General features: G+C 48.2%; 1 protein-coding gene across 1 annotated transcript in view; it reads left to right on the top strand.

Moving 5' to 3' along the window:
• The window catches only part of LOC119374614 (saccharopine dehydrogenase-like oxidoreductase), a 199011-nt gene extending 178209 nt beyond the window's left edge, over positions 1-20802 (top strand). The window contains exons 9-12 of the mRNA XM_037644780.2: positions 7137-7193; positions 14308-14431; positions 15741-15822; positions 20554-20802. Of these exons, the coding sequence (XP_037500708.1) occupies positions 7137-7193; positions 14308-14431; positions 15741-15822; positions 20554-20650 (360 nt within the window). The 3' untranslated portion in view covers positions 20651-20802. The remainder of the gene's footprint in view (positions 1-7136; positions 7194-14307; positions 14432-15740; positions 15823-20553) is intronic.
• The last annotated feature ends 2668 nt before the right edge of the window (positions 20803-23470 follow it).

The raw sequence follows: 23470 nt of genomic DNA, 5'->3' as shown, positions 1-23470 counted from the left end.
CATTGCAGACAAAATGGTGCATATACGCACAGGTTGGCATATTCACTTGTGTGTCCAGTTAATCATGAGTTTTGAGAGCCTGAATCTAAGTGAGCTTGGGCAAGCTGAATATTAATAAGCCAGAGTCCAGACGAGTAAAATTTTGGTGATGCCAAGTCTGAGTGAGTGTGGTTCAGGAAAATTTTAAGGATTAAGTGAGACCCCCCCCCCCCCAAAAAAAAAGAGGAAAATAAAACCTTTGGTGGATATGAGTGTGCGACCTCTATTTTGCTAACCTATGGATATATCTGAACCTGAAAAAAATTATTTTCATAAGGTGTCTATCTACAGTTGTGCATATGTAATCTATCATTGAGGGCCTGCAGATTATCATTGGGTGTAAAAATTCAGTCTTCAAAATGCTAAATCAACCAGTGCTGTAATCTTATTTTACAGTTCATTTAAATACTGTTTAAAAATATAGCAGAAGTGTCAGCCTACCTGCGGTCCATTAATTTTATAGTGTGAATTGCATATCACACTTTTACGCATCCATGCCGTAGTTGCATTGAATTTGGTCTGTTTGTTTGCTAACTTTCATATTTCACGTGCGCAGTCTTATGTTATGCCGGTGCTATACGAGCGCTTCTGATCCCGATGGTATTCGTCGCGGAACATGCACAAGGGAGTCAGACGCCACAGAAAACGTGTCCGGCGATCGAAAGTGACAGGTGTCGACAGCGTATTAACGTTCTGTGCATAAATTCCGAGACACTGGTGCACAAGAAAGGAACCTCATGTGGCGACTGCCTCGACGGCGTCGCCGTGCGAGATCGCTCTTCAGATAAGTTATAAGCGCAGAAAAAACGAGCCATGTTGGTGAAATACCAATGATACCGATCGTACTTCCATCCGTAGCCTAGAATGTGGTATTTTTTTAAATCGGCGCGTGAGAGCGCGTACGTTTCCTGCTATGCGTTCATCCTGTTGTCATTCACCACACTGCATTTTGTCTGCTCGGGACACTCAGGCGCCTAACTACGTTGCACGGCAAACAAACGAAACGTTCGCTCACCTCCCTCCCACGGATGTCATAGCGCCTCGTTAGGCAATCCACACTCCTACTCCGAGCAGTCGACGCGCTGGAAATGTTTGATAGCAACAAGGTAGTCACTTCGAGCATACGCTGGCGGTGCAAGCAACTGCATGGCATGCGAGCAGCAGTTGTTGAAATTCTCGAGCATTGAACGTGCAAACATGCAGGTATATGTATACTTACAGCTTACGAACGATGCGGAGATTACAAATTTCGTTGACGAAAAGCCTCCAGTAGAACACGGCGTTCGATATCTGGCGCACTTCCCTAACTTTCGTTTCCACACGACCAGAGCGAGGCCCGACTGTACCAACTTTTCCCACACTGCTTTGCGCGCTTGCGGTGCCTTATGGGATTGCTTGAAAAAGGTCTATTCGATCTCGCGTAACTCAACAAAACACCGGTTTAAGGGAATATGGCCGCTCCAGGAACCGAAGCGTTTTCTTGCTCTGAGTTCTCTAAACACGATGTAAGCGTTGAGAGCACAGCAAGTTTACGAGCCGTCTCCTGATGCCTCGAGATGGCGCGCGCGCAAGCGACTGCGCCCTTCGAACGATGCGGTCCCCTCGCCCCTCCACCCCCGCTTCCCTGGCGTCCTTTCATGCTCCTTACGAAAGACGGGCGGGGCGTTTCCTCTCTGTTTGATGAACAATCGACGGCAGGCCCGCACGCGGGAAGATGTTATCTCATGCGCTGTCCGTGCGACGGAGACAGACGGCCGGCTAGCTTAATCTCCGCTTCAGCCGCGTTCGTCGCCAGTGCTCGCGAGCTTTTACCCGCGGCTAGAATGCGCGTGGTGATGTTATTAATTTGGTCTTTATACAGAAAATTACGGCAATGGCGACGGCAAAAATCCGCGGAGAGCGTCCATATAATTGTTATCACAATAAACATTTTAAAAAAGTTGAACCATTTTACTCTGTGAAGTGGATGATAAGCGAAGCTGTTTCGCGCATGGCAAGGAGGTGACATGGTGGAGGACAGTTTGGTATGTAAGGCCAGGTTGTTAACGTTCAATACGCAGTATTAATGCGAAAGCATCAGATGCTTTATCAGACACGAAAATTGACCGTCGGCGGCGTCAATCGATTGATGCAAAAAATAATCATGTGATGGCGTCATCATCACGTCATAGATCGTCAAAACTTGTGACGTCATCATGGCGTAATATATCGTGATGTCACGTGATGACGCCATCACGACATCGTCACTTTACACTGCTTCCGTAATCGGTGCGCCGATCATGGAGCTAGCGCAAAACCAGGTGAAGTGCAGATAGCTTGCAGAGAAGGAGGGGGAGGATCAACCCGTCGATCGAGAAGAAAAAGAACCTGACTTTCGCCTTGGAGTTGTCTTAGGGGAATGCATTAGGGACAGTGTGGCTCTTTGGCATTGAGGCACTGCTGTACATCACGGCGTTTGTCTACAATGTCTGCTGATAACCACATAGATGTATTTAGAGTGTTATTTCATAAAGTGCAATTTTATTGATCTGGTATTCTGTTTATTTGCTAGTGTCTAAAATAATCGCCGAAGACGTTAATTCAGAACACTCAACTGCATGAGCCCTTATTTTTTCATTAGCGAGTGAAGTATGGAGTCCTCCTGAGATGATTTTTTCCATGAGATTTGCAATGAATCGAAATATTTCTAGCCTTCATAAGACCTCCATAGTAATATTCCGGTGCTTGAATGTTATTGCAATATGCTTCTGTAGTGCACTCCAGGATGTAAAATTCGCTGCTCCAGAGTGCTCCCAGATGCAAAATTATCTGCTCCAAAGTGCTCCAAGATGAAAATTTTGCTGCTCCAAAGTGCTCCAAAACGGAAATTTTGCTGCTCCAAAAATTGCTCCAAATCAGAAGTCCTCGGTAGCATCACTGGATAATGTTATACTAGTTAAAAGCACCTGAAGTGATTACATCCGTCATATAAAATTTAGTTTTACCTGCACTAGTTCAAACATTATCTACATGATCATATAGTCACACACGACACATTGGTGAAACGGCACAGCTTCTTAATGTTAGATTAACAGGCATCACGAGGTCATGGCGAAGAAAAAACCGAAAGCAGTGGCACAGCATTTTAATGTAGCAGGTCACAACTTCGACGATCTAAAGCTTTACATACTTCACTGAAACTTCCGGCCAAGAGACAGAAAATATACAGAGTCATACCTTATTTGCAAGTTTAATACACTCCAGCCAGCAGGTATTCGCGAATAATGTGAGCCAATACGCCACCTAGCGGAGAGAGCGCGAAACAGGCTATCGAGGTTCATGTAGCAGACGACGTTCACTTTTGCTCGTGGGGTAGTGGTTCTGGCGGATGGGTTCGTTGTCAGCAAAGAAAAAAAAACGAACTGCAAAGCAGTTTTTCTGCGTTTCACTATGCATGTCGGCGAGGCAAAAAGATGGGATAGCATCTTTTGACAACTTTTCGTTTTCTGAGGGAACAGTGTAAATAACCAAGCTCCGCCACGGCCGGTCTGGAGGCGCGCGCTCGCTCCTTCCTTTACGGCCTGCGCACGGGGGGCTGTTGCTACCTATGGCCGCAATTTCGTGGGGGCGCTCCGAGCCAACTGCTCCCTAACTCACTCCCGGCCGTTGCGGAGGCTAGCGCGCGCTGGGAGTGCTCGGCTGCCGACTTATCGTGGCGCTTTCTGAAGTTACTTTATATGGTATTCATGGTACCAATGCAATAGAAACATCGTAGCAAGTATATATGATGACTCTGGTAAATTCCGCTTTACAGAAGTGGTGGCGCAGGCCGCTCATAAACCCGCTTCTGTTGCTCGACAAAGCATCGACGTGGTTATAACACAGCCTTGTGTTCTTTTTAGGTTTCTGTAACTTCGAGAATAAGTGAGAGGATGAACATTGCATTTGGTTGAGGAAACGGTTTAATAATGGTTTAGGAAATGTTTATTTCAAATGTATGTGCCGGCCGTCGCTGTACTTGAAAATAACAAAATTGCACATTTTTTGTTGGAGGCATCTTAATTCGGGCTTTTATATTGAAACAAATACTTCAAAAAAGTGAAAGCTGCGGCATAATGGTGACGGCCACGCTGCAGAATGGGAAACAGAATGTTTTCCTTGGTACTACAACAATATGCGCATGGAGAACTGAAAAAAAAAATCACTGCTGGTAAAACACTGTAGTGACGATCACAGTTTAAATTAGTCAAGTCTGTGATATGCTTCCGCGAGGGCTTGTGAATAAAACCGGAAGGCCTGTCATTCTGATCTGCTAACTTTTTTGCGTAGTTAATAGGAAGAATCCGGAGAAACTTCTCAGAAATAATATATGAGCCAGCACTCTCGCGTGACTCTGTCCACACCTTCCGGACAGTGCAGAAGTGGCGAATATTCAAGGTATGGCTCAACAGTCAATTGCAGAGTCTCGAGGATTTTCGTTCGAGGAAGATATTTGACTGCTTTCTCGAAGAACGTCACAATTGTGTCCAGCATTGATAGTAACTCCGGCTTTGGGTAGTGTAGATCATAGGCTTCTTGCTGACGGAGATGATACAAAGGACTGCTCGTTCTGTTTGTCGTCACTAGCATGGCGCATGTTTCGCAACCGACATCAGTGATGAGTTTGGCAATGTAACCACCTACATACACAAGCCTGAATAGCTAGGCAACAGAGTTCGGTGGTTTGCGAGGAGGTTCTCGCAGAGCTTCAAGTTGCTCAATAACAACTTCCGGAATAGACACCGCCGCTTCTTCAATGTTTTCGTCGCGAATGCCCATGTCTTTTGAAGGTAGCGCCTTTTCCTTGACAATGTGGGTCAAAGCAGCTGTGACGGCTCTTGCGTCTAGCACGTCATTGCCCCCGCACATTACCCTCAATTTTCCAAACAATGCCTCTATAGGATTACTGTTAAATTTCTTCATGAGCAGATATATATAGTTTACTCCTTTTCTCAGAAGAAATCGGACTGTCTCCACTGTGGACTTTGTGGTGAAAAGCAGGGCAGTGTACGTCTCGTCTGTAAAGTTTCCAACGCCAGCGGCGACAGAAGAATACTGGATGCGCTTAATGTAGCCTGAAAATTCATTTTCCAGCCACAGCAATCTAAGCACACGGGCCTCAGGCATTTTCGCCTCCATCGAATATAAGGTGGTCGGGTCTTAAAAAATATTGTTGTTGCTAGTAGCGCTGCGTGTGCATCTTCTATTGCCGAGTGCCGACAAAGGCATACTCTCCCCACGCGCACCTGTACTTCCTTCACCGCTTGCTACAACCGAAAGAAGTAATTAGCACGAGAAATTGGCCGGGCACAGCTGGTTTACAACACGAAGCGCATGCGGCGAAACGCGCTTTGGGCGGTTGGCTCGTGACGCCCTCACGCGGAGCGCGCTGTCGTGACTGTATAGAAAAAGTTCCATTGTACTCCCGGCGGCTGCTCAGGCCGTAAGGGAAGGAGCGAGCGCGCGCCTCTAGACCGGCCGTGGCTCCGCAAAGGTGCTCTGAAGATGATTGTTCTCGGCACTTCTGGAACAAGTAATGCATCACTGTACTAAAAATTCGTTTCAATGTTCAAATGACATCAACGAATCCTAAAGATAACATACCTGGAATGAATCAGAATCGATTTGTGGGAACAAGCGACTCAAGCTGTAAGAGACACCGTAGTCGAGGACTCCGGATAACCTCGACCAGCTGGGGTTCTGAAATCGCAAAATACGCGTGCATCTAGCATTTCACCTCTATTTAAATGCGACCGCCGCAACTGGGATCGAACCTGCGTCTTTCGAGTCATCATCCAAGCGCCCTAACCACTCTGCCACAGCGATGGACAAAATCGAAATCATCATAGTGTTGATGTCAGCATGTTTTAGATGCGAGGCAGCTTTTGCTCGGGGCTGTGTCCGGTGGTGGTGGTGGCGTCCGCGCTCCACTGCGCATGCACCTACTCTCTCTCCCACTCTCCTCCTTTACGCAGGTGTTCGGTCGCCTTCTCTCCTCTCCTTCCCCGTGCTGCAGCCGCGGCGCAGCCTCTCCTCCCACGTGATGCAGCCGCGCCGCAGCCAAATACAGCTTGTAACCCACTCTCTCCTCTCCCTCCCCCATTTCATGTGTATATAAGCGCGTGCGCTTGGTCGGCTTCCGTCATTCTCGCTTCGCTCCCGTTCAGATCAGTTGTAACGTCAACGTCGGCGCCACTCGTTCACTCGGCGCTAACGGAAAGCAAGGCACAAACACAGCGTAATGATAACACAAACCTCACACACTAACGGGAACGCCGAGTGAACGTAACAGAAACTTGATGTTTGACAGGCGGCTTTCTAGCCGCCTGTCAAAGAGGATTAGCTCGGAGCCACGGATGAAGGAGACTATAAACTAGGTGTCCTAATGCTCCACCGGTACACCAAGAACAGAGCTACTAGCTGAAGTGACAAAAATGGTCATATATTCCGAAAAAAAAGAAAAACAAAACAAAACAAAGGGACGTGAACTCAGCAAGCTGTTGAGTGGCAACATGATTGATTTACGATATGTAGTTTACAAGTCAACTTGGAGTTCCGTTAAAAACCAACAACCTCCGACCTCAGCCTTCTGCAGGGAAGATAATCCTCATAATGACCTCCTCTCCTAAACGGCGAGGGGAGCCCTGTTGTGGAAAGGTGAAAGGTGTATGCAGGATATGGTAAAGAAGGAAGTTCGAAAAAGTGGAAAGCGTTTAACGTCTGCCTTTAACGAGTGCTGCAGTTGGATAATCTTTATAAAAACGTAAGTAACTGTAACGGCATTTCCCGTGACAGTTACCATGTAAAAAAGTAAGTGTTAGTTACAAGTTCCTCTAACTTAAAAGTAACTAGTTAGTTACAAGTTACTGAAAAATGTAACTACATAGTTACCGGTAACGCGTTACTAGTAACCGGTTACTGCCCAAGACTGCATGAAATTGATTCCCAGAATGCGTGTGATCTGTCAGATTTTTTTTTAAATGCCAGATGTCGGCAATCAGTCAATAGATTGGTTGTTGGTTAAGATACAAATACTTACATAAGCAAATGAATAAATAAATAAACCATCGTATTTGCAGTTCCCTGGCTTCTTCTCCGCTGGCATGGTGCGGCATGGTGGGCCTACAAGGGAGCAGGTTGGTGCCATTTAGGCTTTGTTTTCTTTTTCTTCTCTTACGACGTCTGCGTACTATTGCTGCAACAGTGTGATGGTAGAGGACACAGCAGGGAAAGCTCACTTAATGTTATTGTGCTGCAGTCCACAGAAAAATGTCTACACTTCGCCTCATAGTGAAGAGTTCGTTTGTGCGTGTCATCTCTGCAGTACATTTGAACCTTTATTACATTTCTTGCATTACATTTCTTGACAAAGCGGAATGTAACGAAATAGTAAGAATAATTAATCTGCATCAATTACATACATGATGATGAAGACCAGCGGGAAAAGCTACTTACATAGACAGCCTGACGAGGCCCTCCCGAAACAGCGGGTTCACAGCCAAATGATGCAGTATACGTAAATCGTAGTGACTGTACACAAAGTCTCTAGCAGTGTTCAGGTGCATATGGAAACTACGACAGTTTTGCGAAGAAGAAAAAAAAGGCAACAAAAAGAAAACAGCGAAACAAATGCGGAGTCTAGGAAAAGTTTCAGTACTACGCAAAATATACCTATATATATTAAGCAGTATATGTATTAAGATCGGGAACCCTGCGCATGCCTATGGACGTAAACGTACAGTCAGCCACAAAAGTTTACGGACCACGCGAGCGTGTGGCAAACTGCCTGTCCGCGCCACCTACCGTTGACTGCAGCGCTGGGCCAGAAACGGGTCTTCTTGTTATTCACTCGTATATCAATTTTCTACTTCCGCGCAGCACATTGTTAGTTCCGTTTTTTTCACGCAAGGCGCTATCTGTGGTATGAACATCACACTTCTACTTTGATAGCAGAATCACAGCTATCACGGTGTGCTTCGAATGGCGCGCCATTGTGTAGATATCACTTTGTGTGAGAGATTGGGACTGTTAGTACGCAGCCACGGCTGCCAAAGAGCGCGTCACGTTAAAAAGTGAAAGATGGAAAATATTCATGCCCAGTGAGAAAACACCCCAGCCATCGATTAAGGGTTAGATGTGTTTTCGGCTTAGTGCTGCTGTCGATCGCCGCTGACGTAGCGGAAATCTCGCGAAGAGGCTCTTGGCCACGCGCCCGCGTGGTCCGTAAAGTTTTGTGGTTGACTGTACGTGTTGCCTTACAAGGCATGAAGTGGGTACTTCGTCACTTTGCACAACGATGAATTACGGCCTACTGGGCACTACGCAACCATACTTACGTGTAGGCGGCCTAGGAGAGCTGACAGCTCAGGCGACTGAATGGCTTAAAGCGCCCCATCCCCCACTTATTACAACGAGCTCAGTCATCAGTCATCATCAGTCATGAGTCACCGAGAGCGTCAACAAAGCGTGCAACTCCGTTGGTGGGCGTATTGCCTTCAGCGATATGCACTTCACAAAGTGATGAATTACGGCCTAGTGTGCACTTGGCAACATTACTCGCAGAGGGCATCCTCGGAGAGTTCACAGTGCCGGCAGTCACTACGAGGACGGGGCCCGTCACTTTAGCAGCACCACTATTATGATGGGCGCTGCCATTCAGCTTGCGATACAGAGTCCTCAATGGCGGTAACGCCATTGTCACTCGGCGGTAACGTAAGGTAAGAGTGCGCCTTCAGCGCTGACTAAGTTGGCAACGTCACTCCATGGACACATGCGCTTGCCCGTGTCGCTGGGGGGCTCTCAAGCTGACGTTACTCTCCCAGCACTCACTGTTTTGCTAGTGTCACTACTGCAAATGTCAGGGTTGTCGGCAGTGGGCAGGCTGAAAAAAAAAAGGAGGTAAAGATATGTCAACAAAGCCCTTCAGTAGGACGTTCTTGCAGGCTACTTGGTTCGTACTTCGAGCGAGGTTAGAACTGCGCGAAATCAGGCGACGGCAGGCGGGATAAACGAGCAAGACACCACGGGTGCACACTGCAGACTACTTATGCTTGGAAATCAAAGTAAGAGCATTTTTTAAGCAAGAACCCAAACACGTGACTGCATCGTCACAAATACAGGTGCTGCTATAGATGGAATAGAATTCTGAAGACTATCACAAAGGTTGGAAAGAAATGACGATCAGGCGACTGAACTAATCTCTACATCTCTGACCGACACAGGAGTGAACGTGTACAGGAGGGAATGACCGCGCAAAGAACCTATCGAGCGAATAAAACGACTTAAAACAGGTCAACAAGCGTAAGAATCTTTGTTGCGCATCTTCTTGTTACCATTGCTTACTCTTGTTGACCTGTATTGGCACATTTTGTTCGGTTAATAGGTACAGTCGCTGCGAAAATTCTAAAGAACACGGGAGCGTGTGGCAAACAGCACCGCAGCGCCTTCTGACGGCTGCTTGTAAAGTTAAAGAACACGCGTCTCTTTTTACCTGCCAGCCCACTCGTTCGGTTTCTATAATAAATAGCGCGCAAACCGAAACGCCAGCGAAAGATGAATATGGCTCCAGAAGCTTAACTAGGCAGTGTTACAAGAGAAACTAAAATAGGAAGGATAGGAAAGTTCAGTCAGAAAAGCTGCTAGAAATAGCAACCAAACAAAATCAGAAAGTAATCTCCGAGTGCACTAAAATAGGGAACTCTTAGACGAACCTAACAGGAGTACAAGAAAATTCGACGACGCAAACCACCGAGGAAAGTAGGCGAAAGGAAAGAGCGTCACAGGAGTATTTCAGCTAGAGCAATAGGGGATATTCAAAATGTACAGCGCCATCTGTCCACAATCCAGTAAGCTCGATCCGCCATGTTTTGTTGGGCGTGAAAACGAAACCAGTCGCATATCGTAGCCTTTCAGGTGCTTGTTGCTGATTATTTATTTTCGATCATGCGATGACTTCCCAATGCTTCGTGCGCTGTTCAGGCAACGAGGGAGCCCTGACAATGTCAGGAACAAGGTAGCATTAACTTTAATAGAATTTATCAGTTAAATGAACGAAGAAAAATGATATACCGACGCGAACTTGTTTCATCAACAAGATCGGCACTGTGTTTAAATTCGGAAATGACCGGCGCACGCAAAAGCCCTCTTCAACCTCAGTTCTTATTTCTCCGATCAATTTAGTTGCTCGCCTGCAACATAAGCTACACTTACAGAACAATATATTACGATATATGCATTTTAAAACAGACGGCCAATGTCGCACGCGCGCGAGAGAGCATAATTGACCAACATTAGCTTATCGGTGTTGCAGATCGACGAAAGCAATGATTTACGTATATATAAACATGTGTAGGCAGTGCCACAGACGCTGCTGCGCGCGTCCGCGGTAAATCAGTGCCGCCACTCGAGACCCGATCACAAAGATCCACACAGCCATCGCTTTGCAAGCTTCGCAAGGCAGTGTGCGCCGAAGTACATAGTCCGCACGCCGCGTCTGCCCTTCGCTTTACACCACCTTATCCCTCAGCTTTTATTTTTCTTTTGCTTCCTTCGGTTAGCGTGCGCTGCAAACACGGAGCAAGTTACAGAGCCGTACTACAGATGGAGCTGTTTGTTCGGTAGATCTAGAGTTACTGTATATGCTACCTTTAGGTAGCAGAGTTGCGCATCTGTTTTCCAAACGCCGCTAGCAACCATGCATTGCGGAGAAGCTGACGCTCGGGCCAATTTTTGTATTTCTCGACGCCGCCGCTGCAGCTCACTCAATTAACACTAGTCATTGACAGCCAATGTTTATCACCGGCCTTCGACACGCGAGACATGTTTATTGGCGACGCGGTAGGCATGTCACCTGCAAAAATGGAGTGCGACTTCACCGCATAGCTGTGGTTGCTAGCCGGACCTATGCGCTACTCTGCTACCTAAAGGTAGCATATACAGTGACTCTAGGTAGATCTAGGTGGATCGGGCTCACCTTTCCGCGGATCGCGGGCACTTGTACGCTTGTACGCTGTTCGCAATAGTGCTCGGCGCGCGATAATGCACGTGTCCGTGGCATGCAGAAGCAAAGAGCGCAATATTTTAAAAAGATATGTCAGTGAACGCACACGTATAGCTTTCAAGAAAACCAGAACGACAGTACTAAATCCACGTGATAGATTACGACCACAAGGCCTTATAAACAACCAGTGTGCATTAAAACAGCCTTGCTCGGGCCGCTCTCTGTGTACACAGTTCAAACGCATGATCAGTATCTTTGTTTGGTTTGTGGCGCACCGCTCATGCACATGTCCATGCCTTGTTCATTTCGAAAAACTACGAAGAGATACATGTGGCTAAAGAAATGAGTCGAGGAACGCAGCACAGCGTTGCACAGGTCGCGCAGAAACAACGTGGTTTCGATATTTAACGTGTGTTTATAATTGCAGTGGGGAATACAGTGTAGATGTATTGCTGTGCAAGGTTATCTTAGAAGTTTGAGAGTCACATCTACTCTGCAATGAACACTTTTCTTGACCGCTTACCTCAGATCGGAAGCACACGCCACTAGAGAACAGCAGTTCGGCTTTGCGAAGCAATGCGCCTTGTGCAGCTGCCGTCCGGATGAGTTTTGAAGCGCGCACAGCTCCGATATTGCGTTCCCATCGATTTGTGGCAGTACAGTGAGGTTCACTGACCGTTCGGCGCTGGACGACGAAAGAAACGGCTGTATTTTCGTGGCCCGAAAGCTCCGCCAACGACTGCGGCTCAGCCTCTCCGTGGCCTCTCCTTATGGAGACGCTAGCAGACGATTCCACAACGGCGCCCAACAAAAAATGGCGGACGTGCCCAGTGTTGCCAGAGCACCAAGCAATATGAATATCCCCTATTGCCAGGGTACGGGTCAGGCCCACAGTATATGAAGAAGACACAAACCCAGGAGTTCGTGGGATGAGGAGGTTAAGAGGGCCATTAAGATTGTAAGCTGAGTGAGTTGGTTGGTGATGATGAAAAAAGAGGGACATAGTAAAACGTCAGGGAGCATGCATATGCTAAGCAGAGGCCAGGGTGATCCCGTAGCTGATGTCGAAAGAAAATGGGATAACTTCTTAAAACTGTAGAAGGGAAGCGTCCCATGTGATCAGTGAGAAAGTTAGAAGAAATGGGGGGTTGCTGCAGGGTAGAAAAGGAGCATTTAACTCAATGAGTAATAACACAACCCGAGAGTAGAGGTTTATAGCTACAGTTCAAGGAGTTAGGCTAATGGGGATGAGGCAGTGGAACAAGAACAGCGATGACACAAAAGTTTAAGGACCAAAGAAGCAGTGCATATGCCTTAACAAACAAGGATAGATCAATTGGCGCAGTGCCTCCACTTGAACAACGAGAGTGGGAAAAGGCCAAGAAGAGGGTTCCTAGTAGCACATCAACAGGTCCTGATGGCATCCCAATTATGCTAATAGAGAAATCCAAAATCTAAGCAAAGAATAAGAGATGCAGTGAGCAAAATATTTAACGGTTGGCGAAGCCCGTGATGGGTGGATACTAAGCAGGATGGGCATGATTTATAAGGAGAAAACTGACATAAACTACTACCGTCCCATAACAGTGACACCAGTGGCTTACGGGCTGGCAATGCAGACTGTAAAGGAGAGACGGCAGGCATGGTTAGAGGATGAGGGAACTGCAAAGTGGGTTACAGAGCTAAGGAGGTTAGGAGACTATCTAAAATAGCAGAAAAGGACCATGGCTGGCATTTCTGGATATCAAGGGAGCCTACGACGGTGTGATTCAAGGGGAATTGAGGGGGATACTGGACACACTGGACGTGGAAGATGGAGTAACTGATGTTTTAATATCGTTAATGAAAACCAGCAGGTAATGAAGCCAAGGAAAGTATAGGGGACGTTACTCGTACTGTTTAGAGTGTATGGTAGTAATTGTGATATAGATGGGGAGAAAGTGAAGTGGACGAAAAGACAATGTGCCGCCGGCAGGGGACCAAACCTGCAAACTTCGGATTACGCGCCCGACGCTCTTGCCAATTGCGCCCTGTCTTTTAGAAGGGACAAGAAAGACAGACGGGACTTGGGGCTGGCTAACAGCATGAGCATTTATTTCGTAGGTACAAATATATGCGCTTCTTTGGAAAGGGAAATGACAAAAAGAGGGAGAAAGGCGAAGCCCTACGCACGCGCCCCGACTAGTCCGTGAATATGCAAGGTTCAAATGCGGAGATAATTAATCTCCTTGTTCATGCGATTTACCGTGCGCTTACACGTAAAGGCCCAATCTGGCAATCCATTGTGCCGGTTGTGGCTGCACTCCCAATTTCGAACAGACTCGTATCTTACGGTTTACGCGCCCAGGAAATCTACGAAGCTTCCACAATTCATTCCATTGGCTTCGGCCGTCACGCCAGCAACACTCTTGGGGCTGTTCGAAGGTAGCTACCCGCCGTGGTAGCTTATCACGTAGGGCGTCGCACTGTCGAGCTCGAGGGCGCGGGTTCGATTGCCAGCCACGGCGGCCGCACTCCGATGTTGGCGAAATGCAAAGGACACCGGTGTGCTTATATGTGGGTGCACTTCAGAAAACCCCAGACGGTGGAAATGAATCTGGAGCCCTACGGCGTGGCTCGTAATCGCATCGTGGTTGTGGCTCTTAAAATCGCAGCAATAGCTTGACATAGCGGCAGCAGCACCTCCGCGGACTAAAATATCGCCCACGTGTGTTGATTGGAGAATACTGTCCGAGGTAAAGCTTCTCCTAGGTGACGATGGTGAGTGAACCTTTTTCGGAATGGTGATTTTTTAAATATTATATCTTTTTTTACTCATTCGTGATCTTATTACTGCGAGAGCGACTATACGGACCCTCCTGGTGCTTTTTTGCCGTGAGCCATAGGACACACGAAGATCGCTTTGCTCGCTGCAGCGGCCGCGTCTCTGAAAGGAGCGAGCTGCTGGGCTTTCTTTGACGACACGTAAATTTGTTGCTATCGCATTCATTGATTCACCCTTGCGGCGAAACTGTGACTTTTTTTTTAGTTTTGCGTCACTGTGGAGACGTCTGTCCCGTTATAGTGGTGGCCGCATTGCATTTGAGTAGGTTTAAATGCGGTAAATTCATATCTGATTTCTTTTATGCGTTGGGGGAGGAGAGTAGCGCATTCTTTTTATGGCGCTGTTTTCCCTTTCATCAGCCTTTCATGACATTACCAGAGTGTTCTTTGTCGTGGTGATTATTGAAAAGAGTGAACTCGGATTCCAGGCCATGGGTTGCTCATTCACAATGACCATGCGTGGCCGTGGCTGGACAGAGAAGCTGGCCGAGAACACTGACCGACATGCAGGACCAATGGACCGTTCTCTCACCATTCAGCTCGCCGGACCAGGTCTGTGGAGGCCATTTCAGAAATCTCCATCGGCATAACTAACATTTCAGGGTTAGATCTAGCATTATAGCTATAGTGCTAAAGTAACAGTTTAGATTAAACGAAACTCACACACAAACAGCGGTCTATTAGATCAATGGAAACTGTCCATGATGAAGATAAATGCAGTCTGGAGGACAGGAGTGGAACAGGTGACATTGGTAACTCGGAGACTACTGGCCGGGATATACAACCGTCATTGTGCTGGGCACGTTTGATGTCTCTGCATTACAAGCCCCATTGTAACCAGAGAATAGGCACGGCCGCTGCCCCGCCACAGTGGTCTAGTGGTTATGGCGCTCGACTGCTGACCCGAAGGTCGCGGAATCGAATCCCGGCCGTGGCGGCTGCATTTTCGATGGAGGCGAAAATGTCTGAGGCCAGTGTACTTAGATTTAGGTGCACGTTAAAGAACACCAGATGGTCGAAATTTCCGGAGCGCTCCACTACGGTGTCTCTCATAATCATATCGTGGTTTTGGCACGTTAAACCCCAGATATTATTATAGACACGGCCGCGGGATGAAAAAGCGCACCGTGTGCTTTTTCATCCAGCAGCTGTGGAATAAACGTGCTAGAATTGTGCATCCACGCTAGAAGGGCACGTAACATAAAAAAAAACAGCAATCAAGAAAAGGAAAAGCAATTTGCTTTACAGAAAGCAAGAATTATGAAAACAAAAATACCAACTTTAGCATTTTGTTCAGGCACTCCCATTTATGCCGTCGATGAAGAAAATAATATTTTCACACAAGCAAGTTCTTAAAATTTACTTTGAATGTTGACATAATTCTAGCCCTTTATCTGGTTCGCTTGGATGGTTTGATGTTTATTGTACAGTAAATCAATATACATGATTGGCTATTTCCTCAATTTCGTTTAGTTCTCGAAATGATAATGGCAGAACAGCAGTTTACAAATTAAAACAACTGCTTTGATAAGGTATATACATGTGGGAAATCTGAGGAAGGTACTGAGTTTGAGATAGAGGTAAACGTTAACTCAAAGCTTTAAAAAAAAAAGAAAAAATTTGTAGGATAGGTGGTATATAACCAGAATAGAAAAATTATGCTATAGTGCCTGTGCACAGAATGCACGGAATCTTGAGAACGACTTTTGTTACCTGCCCCAGGTCAATATATAAGAATTCTGCAGTCTAAGGTAATTATACCCATACAATAGACGTTGTGACAGCGTTGACAAAATGCAATAGAGAGCTCGTGAACATATCATCAGCTGGCCACAATGATCACGCTGCCGATCGCATGCAGACCCGGCATATGTGACGACTGCAGTCTGCATGGTGCAAGTGGCCGTGGTGGTGCTGAAGGAGCAGCAGAAGATGGTCGTCAAGTGAGTGCAACATTGCTCTGGTATGGCTGAGGTTGACATAGAGATGCTCTCGCAAGTATGCTTCAGTTCTAGACAAGAAAAAAATGCTTAGGGGCACGAGCGATTTGTGTTTGTTCGTTACTGTAACATTGCAGTGAAGACAAACCGCTTCCAGTATTGGCATACGTTAGCCACCGTGTCAATACGTTTCTAGCCACACAGGAGCACGACCCCCTCTATAAACATCCGACCTCCTCATGCCGCCGCTCCCCGTGTCGGTTTTTTTTTTATTTCTCCAAACTTTCGCCACACGCCGTGGCGCCACAACTGACACTCATGTTTGCCCTGATCGCTTCGCCAGCTTGCGCGCGTTTCTCTCGGTGGCTGCCCCCGCATGTCCTCCTTGCTGGGTAATCAGTGACACGTGATGAGCTCATAGTGGCTGCGCATTCTGGAGCAGCGTTAGGGCACGGTAACAACATTTCCCGCTTTGCTGGCGCGCTGTTCTTCATAAACTTTATTATCCCCATCTTGTATATTTGATTATGGCATGGAGTGTAACAAACTTTGCTTTCCATGTGTAATCGTAATTGATTAGCATAGGACTATTCTGATAGGTGCTGCAGTTAGGAATGTACCACAGCTACAAGAGAGCTGGGATGCAAAAGAGCAGCCACATTTTCAGTGCTAAGGGCGCAATCGGTTTTGACATTGCCTGGTTTGAGCATCAAACGTCTCAAATTACACGTAATATTTTCTAAAAAATTGGAATCTCTACTGCCTGCATATTGCCATATAAACAGCTGCATTTATGTGCCCTTGAAATAGGAAAATAGTAACAGATATTTGTCACTTAATTTGTTTAATGTAACTTGCGTGAGGCGGCCATGTCTCTGTTGTAGCGGCATGCAGTCCAGGGCTCCAGGCTGGCCACATCTAGCAGCGTCCAGCCCGAGCCCTTTTCTCCACGGCAGCGTCTCTCTCGCGGCCATCCCCGTACTGCTCCTCCCTCTGTGAAGGCACCCCTACCGGCACGGCTGCAGTAAAACCTTGAGAGCTGGTGCACCAAGCGAGGATGCGGCGAGAGGCAGTCCATATCCGTGCTTGATGTCTTCCAGGCACCTGCGGGCCCGTTTAAACATTTCGAGGTCGTGTAGGGTGTTCCACAGGTCCCAAACCATACCCGGGCGCAGACGCCCAACAGGTCGCCGGTGGGGTGCAGCCGCCAACTCCTATGATTTCACCGCTCGGAAGGCCGGCCAGCCACTTCAGATGTGCAGTGCACGGGAGGGTCGAAGCATCCGTAATGCTCCTCCTCGCCACTTGTGTCCTCCTTTTTCTGTGAGGCAGTCTCTGGCTAGGATCCGGGGCGAAAATGTTTCCGAGATGTTGACAGCACACCATCCGCTCACGCAATCTCTCGGAGGCGGCGTGACCACACTGCGCACCATTATAGAGCGCCAGCGCCTACAGAAACGTGAGTCCAGTCGACGCCGCTGAGCTAAAGTGGCTGACGATGATCGGGCCAACGACCCTAAGCGCAAACGCATTGCCCGCTAGGATCATCAGTATCGCAAAGCCGAAAACGCCCATTGGCGAGTTGGTTACAATCCAGACGGGCGCTTCCCGGGAGCCTCGGCAAGACTTGTACGGGAGTTGGTCGGGAATCCGTTTGGGTGCCCATGAGGCGTGTGTGATCATCGTCTGTAGTTCGCCAGACACCTTTCTGTCGTCTCCGCCGTGCGTGACCAACTGCAGCGCGACTGTGCGGCGGCGGCGACCTGTGTCATCGGATGGCCCCGAGCTAGTGCAGGACGGGTCGCGACTTGTTGCTTAAATGAGTTGTGCCCGGTTCCGACACCACGGACAGCTGCGTGTACCCCCTCCCTTACCGGAACACAAATATAAATGTCGTCGAGAAAAGGCTGGTGTCGCCACGCCTTCCATTCATGTGCGTACGTCGCTTGACCCATGGCAGTGGCCAGTCTGGTATCAAGGGGCAGCTGGTGACGTTGCTAGGGTTGCTAGGCTATGCGAAGGGAGAAATTTGAGGTAAAATTAAAACAGCTTCGCTGGTTTTCTGTCGTCATATAGTGGAAAGGCTCTGTTTTTTTTTTCATCTCGTTAGTGTGGCTTGCTGTTGAATAAGACGTCCTTCACGTACCGCTCGCCTTTTTCACCTTCCCTTTTCTCCTCATAGCCCTCTCCGTCAGGAATGGCACCTTCGGCCTCCTCGTGCTTGTCCTCCACCCCAGTTACCCGCTGTCATTGTCTTTGTGCCGCCTTTCGGACGTTCTTCACGTCATAGTCTTTGGACACATTGGCCGAAGTTCGCCAGCTCCTCCGTCTTGGCGTCGCTGGCGCCCTTGTCCTTGGTCCAAATGACTTCATCGGCCTGCTGCGTTGCGACGTCGGCTTCCTTGTCCACAGAAACTATGACTTTTCTGCGGAAACTGCCGGAAAGCCGATGCAGCCACATAGCCTGTGTTCATGGTCTACGGCAGCGCTCACCAGCTGCAGAAGATCATCACTCAGTCCGGTCATTCATGAGCAGCTCAACAGCCGACGTGACGCAGCCTCTACCACGAACGCGGTCCTACCCGGAAGGCAGCCGGTACCCCACGTGGCAGGCTCTGGTGTGGGAGACGGCCACTTCTCACTTATCTCAGCCTGCACACCTGTCACGCTTAGCGTCCACCAGCGCGTCCAGCCCGAGCGCCAATTAGCAGCACGTGTCACCAAATACTTCTTTCTCTTAAGGCCTGAACACACGTACGCGTTGTAGCGTGTCAGCGCGTGCCCTTTTGACGCGGCGCCGCGCCCTCTTCTAATGGGGAGAGAGGGCGCGTGGCTACGCGAATCTGCGCGCCCTCTCTCTCAATAGGGAGAGGGTGCAGCGCCGCGTCAAAAAGTCATGCGCTGACACGCTGCAACGCGTACGTGTGTTCAGGCTTAGGGTGCCTCATTGCCAGCGTTCTTTCGACAGCTGGCGATGCTGGCATCGAGGTGCCTTGCCTTTTCTCCACGGTGCGTCCCTCTTGCGGCCATCCCCATAAACTTTAGCAACTGCGTGGTACCTCCTCCTTGCTGTAAAACTTGTTGGTATATGCAACAGGTGTCTTAGTCAGCGTCTTTGTAAAATTATCTATGTTGCGTTAAGAAACACCTTGTACAGTCGAACCCACTTATAACGGTCCCACATATAACGATCTATAGGTTATAACGACCATATTTGGGTGCACTTACGATTTTCCTATGCTAACGATTGAAGCTGTGTCCAGATATAGCGAACATTTTTCAAAGCCTCCTACTTTTACAACGAACACTTCGGACACGGTCGCGGCAAAAACATGGCGCATATACGAAGCGAAAAAAAGTTAAGACATGCCTTCTAAAGCGTGACAGGGGCGTGCGCTCGCGTGTGCCCCGCTCCAGTTTACTCGCGACTAAGATACCCAGATCGGCGAGCACCGCATGCAGATTTCGGATGCTGCGAGCGAGGTCGCTCACTTTCCAGGCATTTCTTCTGTGATACAATGGCAGTGAGGGGAAAAAAAAATAGTAGGCAGCATGAAGCCTTGCGGTCAGCTTTCGCACGGTAACCTTTCCTGACGCCGTTCTCTGCTGCTACGACCGATTGCGTTGAACCAAACAATGCCTTGGAACGCAAGAAGGCATAAATGCAAGAAGTGATAACCGCGATTGCTTTCCATCGCAAAAAGGTTCACTGCGTCCCTAAACTCGTCGACGCCACAATGTGCCGCGAAAAGTCGTCCGTCTTTTTGGTAACGGCAGAGACCGGTCGATCGGTGATTACGACTTCCGCGCGATTGCGGCGATGCCTTCGCGGATAAGCATCAGAAAAGAACGAAGGCGAGGTGGCGGCCGTCGGTGAACGTGAAATTATGCCTTATAGCCGACAACCTTATCACAGTCATCTGTAGATACTCAGCTTTGCGTGTGGCGTACGCTATACACTGCGGATTGACGGCGGTACGAGCGCGACATGCTGCCGTTTGCAAGTTCGCCGCCGCCGCGTCGTGCGAGACCGCTTTTTTTTTTTTTTTTCGCTTTGTAGAAACGAAAGTAGCTCGCTGTTGTTGAGCAGCGCGGGCACCGAGAAACGTCGATGCACTGACAGCGAGCGTATACAGCGTGTTTGACTAGGTGACAACTGAAGTGCGCCGCGCATCGTCGTGCAGGGCCGCGAGAGCATTGCGGAGACGTAGAGTGCGCGTTGCTTGGAAAATGCTTGTTTTCGCCGCGTTGAACGAAGAGGCTAGTCGCCGCACCCGTGCACGGACCGGAGTGAAGCAAGCACGAAGAACGTACCAACGCGAGCATACGGCATACAGCAAGCGGCCCGGCAGTGACTCCGCGACCCGAGTAGGCGACGCGCTGCACGCAACTAGCCAGGGATGATCGACTCCATGTCGCGGTACCGTGCTTCGGTGAAACGGTGTCAGCTCATTGCAAAGGCGGTTAATTCACTCGTGAGCACGCAGCGGGCGTCGCTTCACGATGCGAAAAGGCTTAGCTTGTCACCGAAGGGGTTGTTAGCACTTTAATAAAAGTGGCACAAAGAAAAAAAAACGGCTTGTCCGGTAAGCGCACGTTTTTAAGGGCGAGTCCATATACAACGAACTACTGATATAACGACCACTTTTCGCGACACTTTCGAGTTCGTTATAAACGGGTTCGACTGTATTTCATTTCTAATGCATTCCTTCATTGCGGCTTTTTTTTTTTCAGAGGTGGAGTCCTCAGCCCCGGAGTTGCTCTTGATGGGACCTCGTTCATGGAGAGGGTCCTCAAGCGGGGCTTCAGCGTAGCTGTGGTCTCCGACTGAAGGAGGTGTGCTTGGGCCCCGCTCACCTGTGGATCCATTCCATGCTTGTGTTGCCTACTACAGTGAATTTACCTTGTTTCCAGGAACAATCGTATTTGGAAAGGAAAAATATATCCTACTTATTACTGGGAAATTGTTTGTCTACCTTGCTTTGTCTATCACGCGACGGCTTATTGGTCGGCTGTCTGCTTGTTAAAGGTTCACGTGCTACGTGACGCCATCTGGCAGAATGTTCCACACTCGCTGCCATGGCTAAAGAGTGGCGCTGACTAACACTCCCAGGGTTTGCATGCACATAAATACCCGATAAGTGGACGAGGGGGCGACCGCTGCTGTACCTCAGTTGGTAAGGGCATCGGGCGCGTAATCCGAAGGTTGCTGGTTCGGTCCCTGCCAGCGGCAAGTTGTCGTTTCGTCCACTTTGCTTTCTTCACATCTATATCACAACTACTACAATACACTTAAAAACAGTGCAGTTAACGTCCCCTACACCTGCCTTGGCTTCATTATCTGCTGGTTTTCATTAAGGGTTGTGTCAAAACACTGATGGTGTCATTGCAGCCACATGTGAAAAAAATAAAACTCGCCATCAAGCAGAAGACTGGGACCAACACTTCAAGGGTCGCCTCGCCTCCGGCATGTCAGAAGAATGGATAAGATTCTACACATCCACTGGCTATCACATGGCTGAAAGGGACCCTAAAGGCAAATAACATTTTATGTCAGTATGAAAGGTCAATGCTTGAGCACATCTAAAACGCCAATATTATACGCAGCAGTGCTTTAGTATTTTGCATAGTGTAACGTTGGCCGAGTTGGTGCATAGCTTAAGGAAATATTTGTGGCACAACTGAAAACAAGGAAACAATCGGAGAAGACAGGATAGGGAGTCAGTTTAAAGTAGTTTATTTTCCGCACATCAGCAAAATAGATATAGTATTTTCAGACATGCGCACAAGGAGAGGGTGCAGCACATGCAAACTATCACACAGAACTATAAACAAAAAACGCCAGACCTGCGCGGAAAGCGCAGCACAGTCGCAGCAAAAGCTGGAAGAGCGGTATTTCTAGAGCTCGTTATAAACTCTCTTGTGGCTGCTTACAAGTACACTAGCAACGTACCCACTACGCCACAAATCACAATTTTTGTGAAGTTTGGAAGTGCCTACCACAGCATTATTCGTCATTCTGCTGAGAAGCGAGGTACCATCTGTAAGGCGTTATGTGCACTTTGGTGATGCGAAGGTTAATGACCATGAATTACGGCTGAGCCCTTTGAAATGGGTCGGAAGCTTTAAACGACCAACCAGTTACTTAATCGCATTGTGTGGCGCCCGGTCGTTATTTACAACTCACCCACCATGCTTGATAACATACGTTAACGTGAGAAAGAAAGAGAGAGGGAATTAACTTTATTGAGACCCTGAGGAAATGGATCATGGGAGCCTGAAGGGCTTCCTTGGCAACCAATAGAAGTGCACTTGGGAGGAACCTACTACGCTATAAATCATAATTTTTGTGAAGTAGGGAAGCAGCCACTATGCAATTTTTCGTCATTCTGCGGAGAACCGTGGTACCCGCTAAACACCCGTAAGGCATTATGTGCACTTTGTTGATGCTGTGGCTGATGACAATAAAGAATTATGGCAGAACTTGTTGTAATGGGTTGGAAGCAACAAGCCACTCATTGCGCAATTTGCATTGTGTGATGCCTGGTTACAGAATTCGCGTTGTGTGGCGTCCTGGTTGTTATTTTGCCCTTCTCCACACTACATTACATATGTTAATGTGGTTCCTTCCTGACATGAAGCCTGTATAGGGTCTTTTTGCTACGCAGTTTCAAGCACCGGCATGGTACTGAGGTAGAATACTGGGCTCCCACGCAGGGGGCCCAGGTTCGAACCTCGTTCCATCCTGGATATTTTTTCATATTTACATTTTTTTTTTATTTCGCGCGACACTGGTTACGGACACCGGCGGCGGCGGACAACTACGGCGCCAAAAACGGCCCTTGTTGTGATCTCATAACAGCTTTCGCTGTAAAAAAAAAACATGGCTGATCCCTCCGTCATAGGAATCAGTATTACACGAAAGTGAAACGTGTCTTCAGAGAAGTAGTGCTTATTGTGTAGTGATACATGAGAGCTTGTACAATATCTATTGGTGTTTGGCAGCTATAGCACCGTTTGATGTGGATGCACACACGGTGACTCCTAGTGGCACATCTCCATCGCGACGACTAACGCTCATGGTCACGATTTAACCATTGTGGTAGCTGAAGTTTTTAACATATACCTGAACATAGCGTATCGCGAATCCCGCGCGAAGATAACATCAACAAGCACATAACAAACACATGGTGCTCCATATGCACTTCTTCAAATCGTCGTCAGTTAAGGAGAGAAACAGCACGGTGTGCGCTCCCTAGTAATAGAGTAACCTACGCCTGTGTCCATGCATACACTACCACACTGCACTTCAGCAACACGGGAGGCAGAGGTTCGTAGCTTGAGCAGCGAACGTGCGCAGGCGCTGCACGTACCGCTGGCCTCTGTCTCGCTACACCAAGACGCGACATTCGCCTGTCGACATCTTTGCCTTTCTGCAGCGCTTATTGCAGCAATTTTATTAGTCGGTGCTATCGCACTCGAAGCAGTCGGTGGCGGAGAAACACCGTCCGGCGACGAGCCGTCACACGCTAACACGAAGCGAAAGGCAAAGAACGTAACTGCGTCTAGGGCGCCTCTCCGATGCTAGCGCGGCCGCATTACTTCACGTCACCGCTCACAGACGGCGCCACCGCCCCGCCCCGTATAGCCC

The sequence above is a fragment of the Rhipicephalus sanguineus genome, chromosome 11 (genome assembly GCF_013339695.2).
Source record: "Rhipicephalus sanguineus isolate Rsan-2018 chromosome 11, BIME_Rsan_1.4, whole genome shotgun sequence".
In the NCBI taxonomy this organism is placed as follows: domain Eukaryota; kingdom Metazoa; phylum Arthropoda; class Arachnida; order Ixodida; family Ixodidae; genus Rhipicephalus; species Rhipicephalus sanguineus.
The sequence above is the reverse complement of the archived record's forward strand: the minus strand, read 5'-3'. Positions and strand labels throughout refer to the sequence as shown.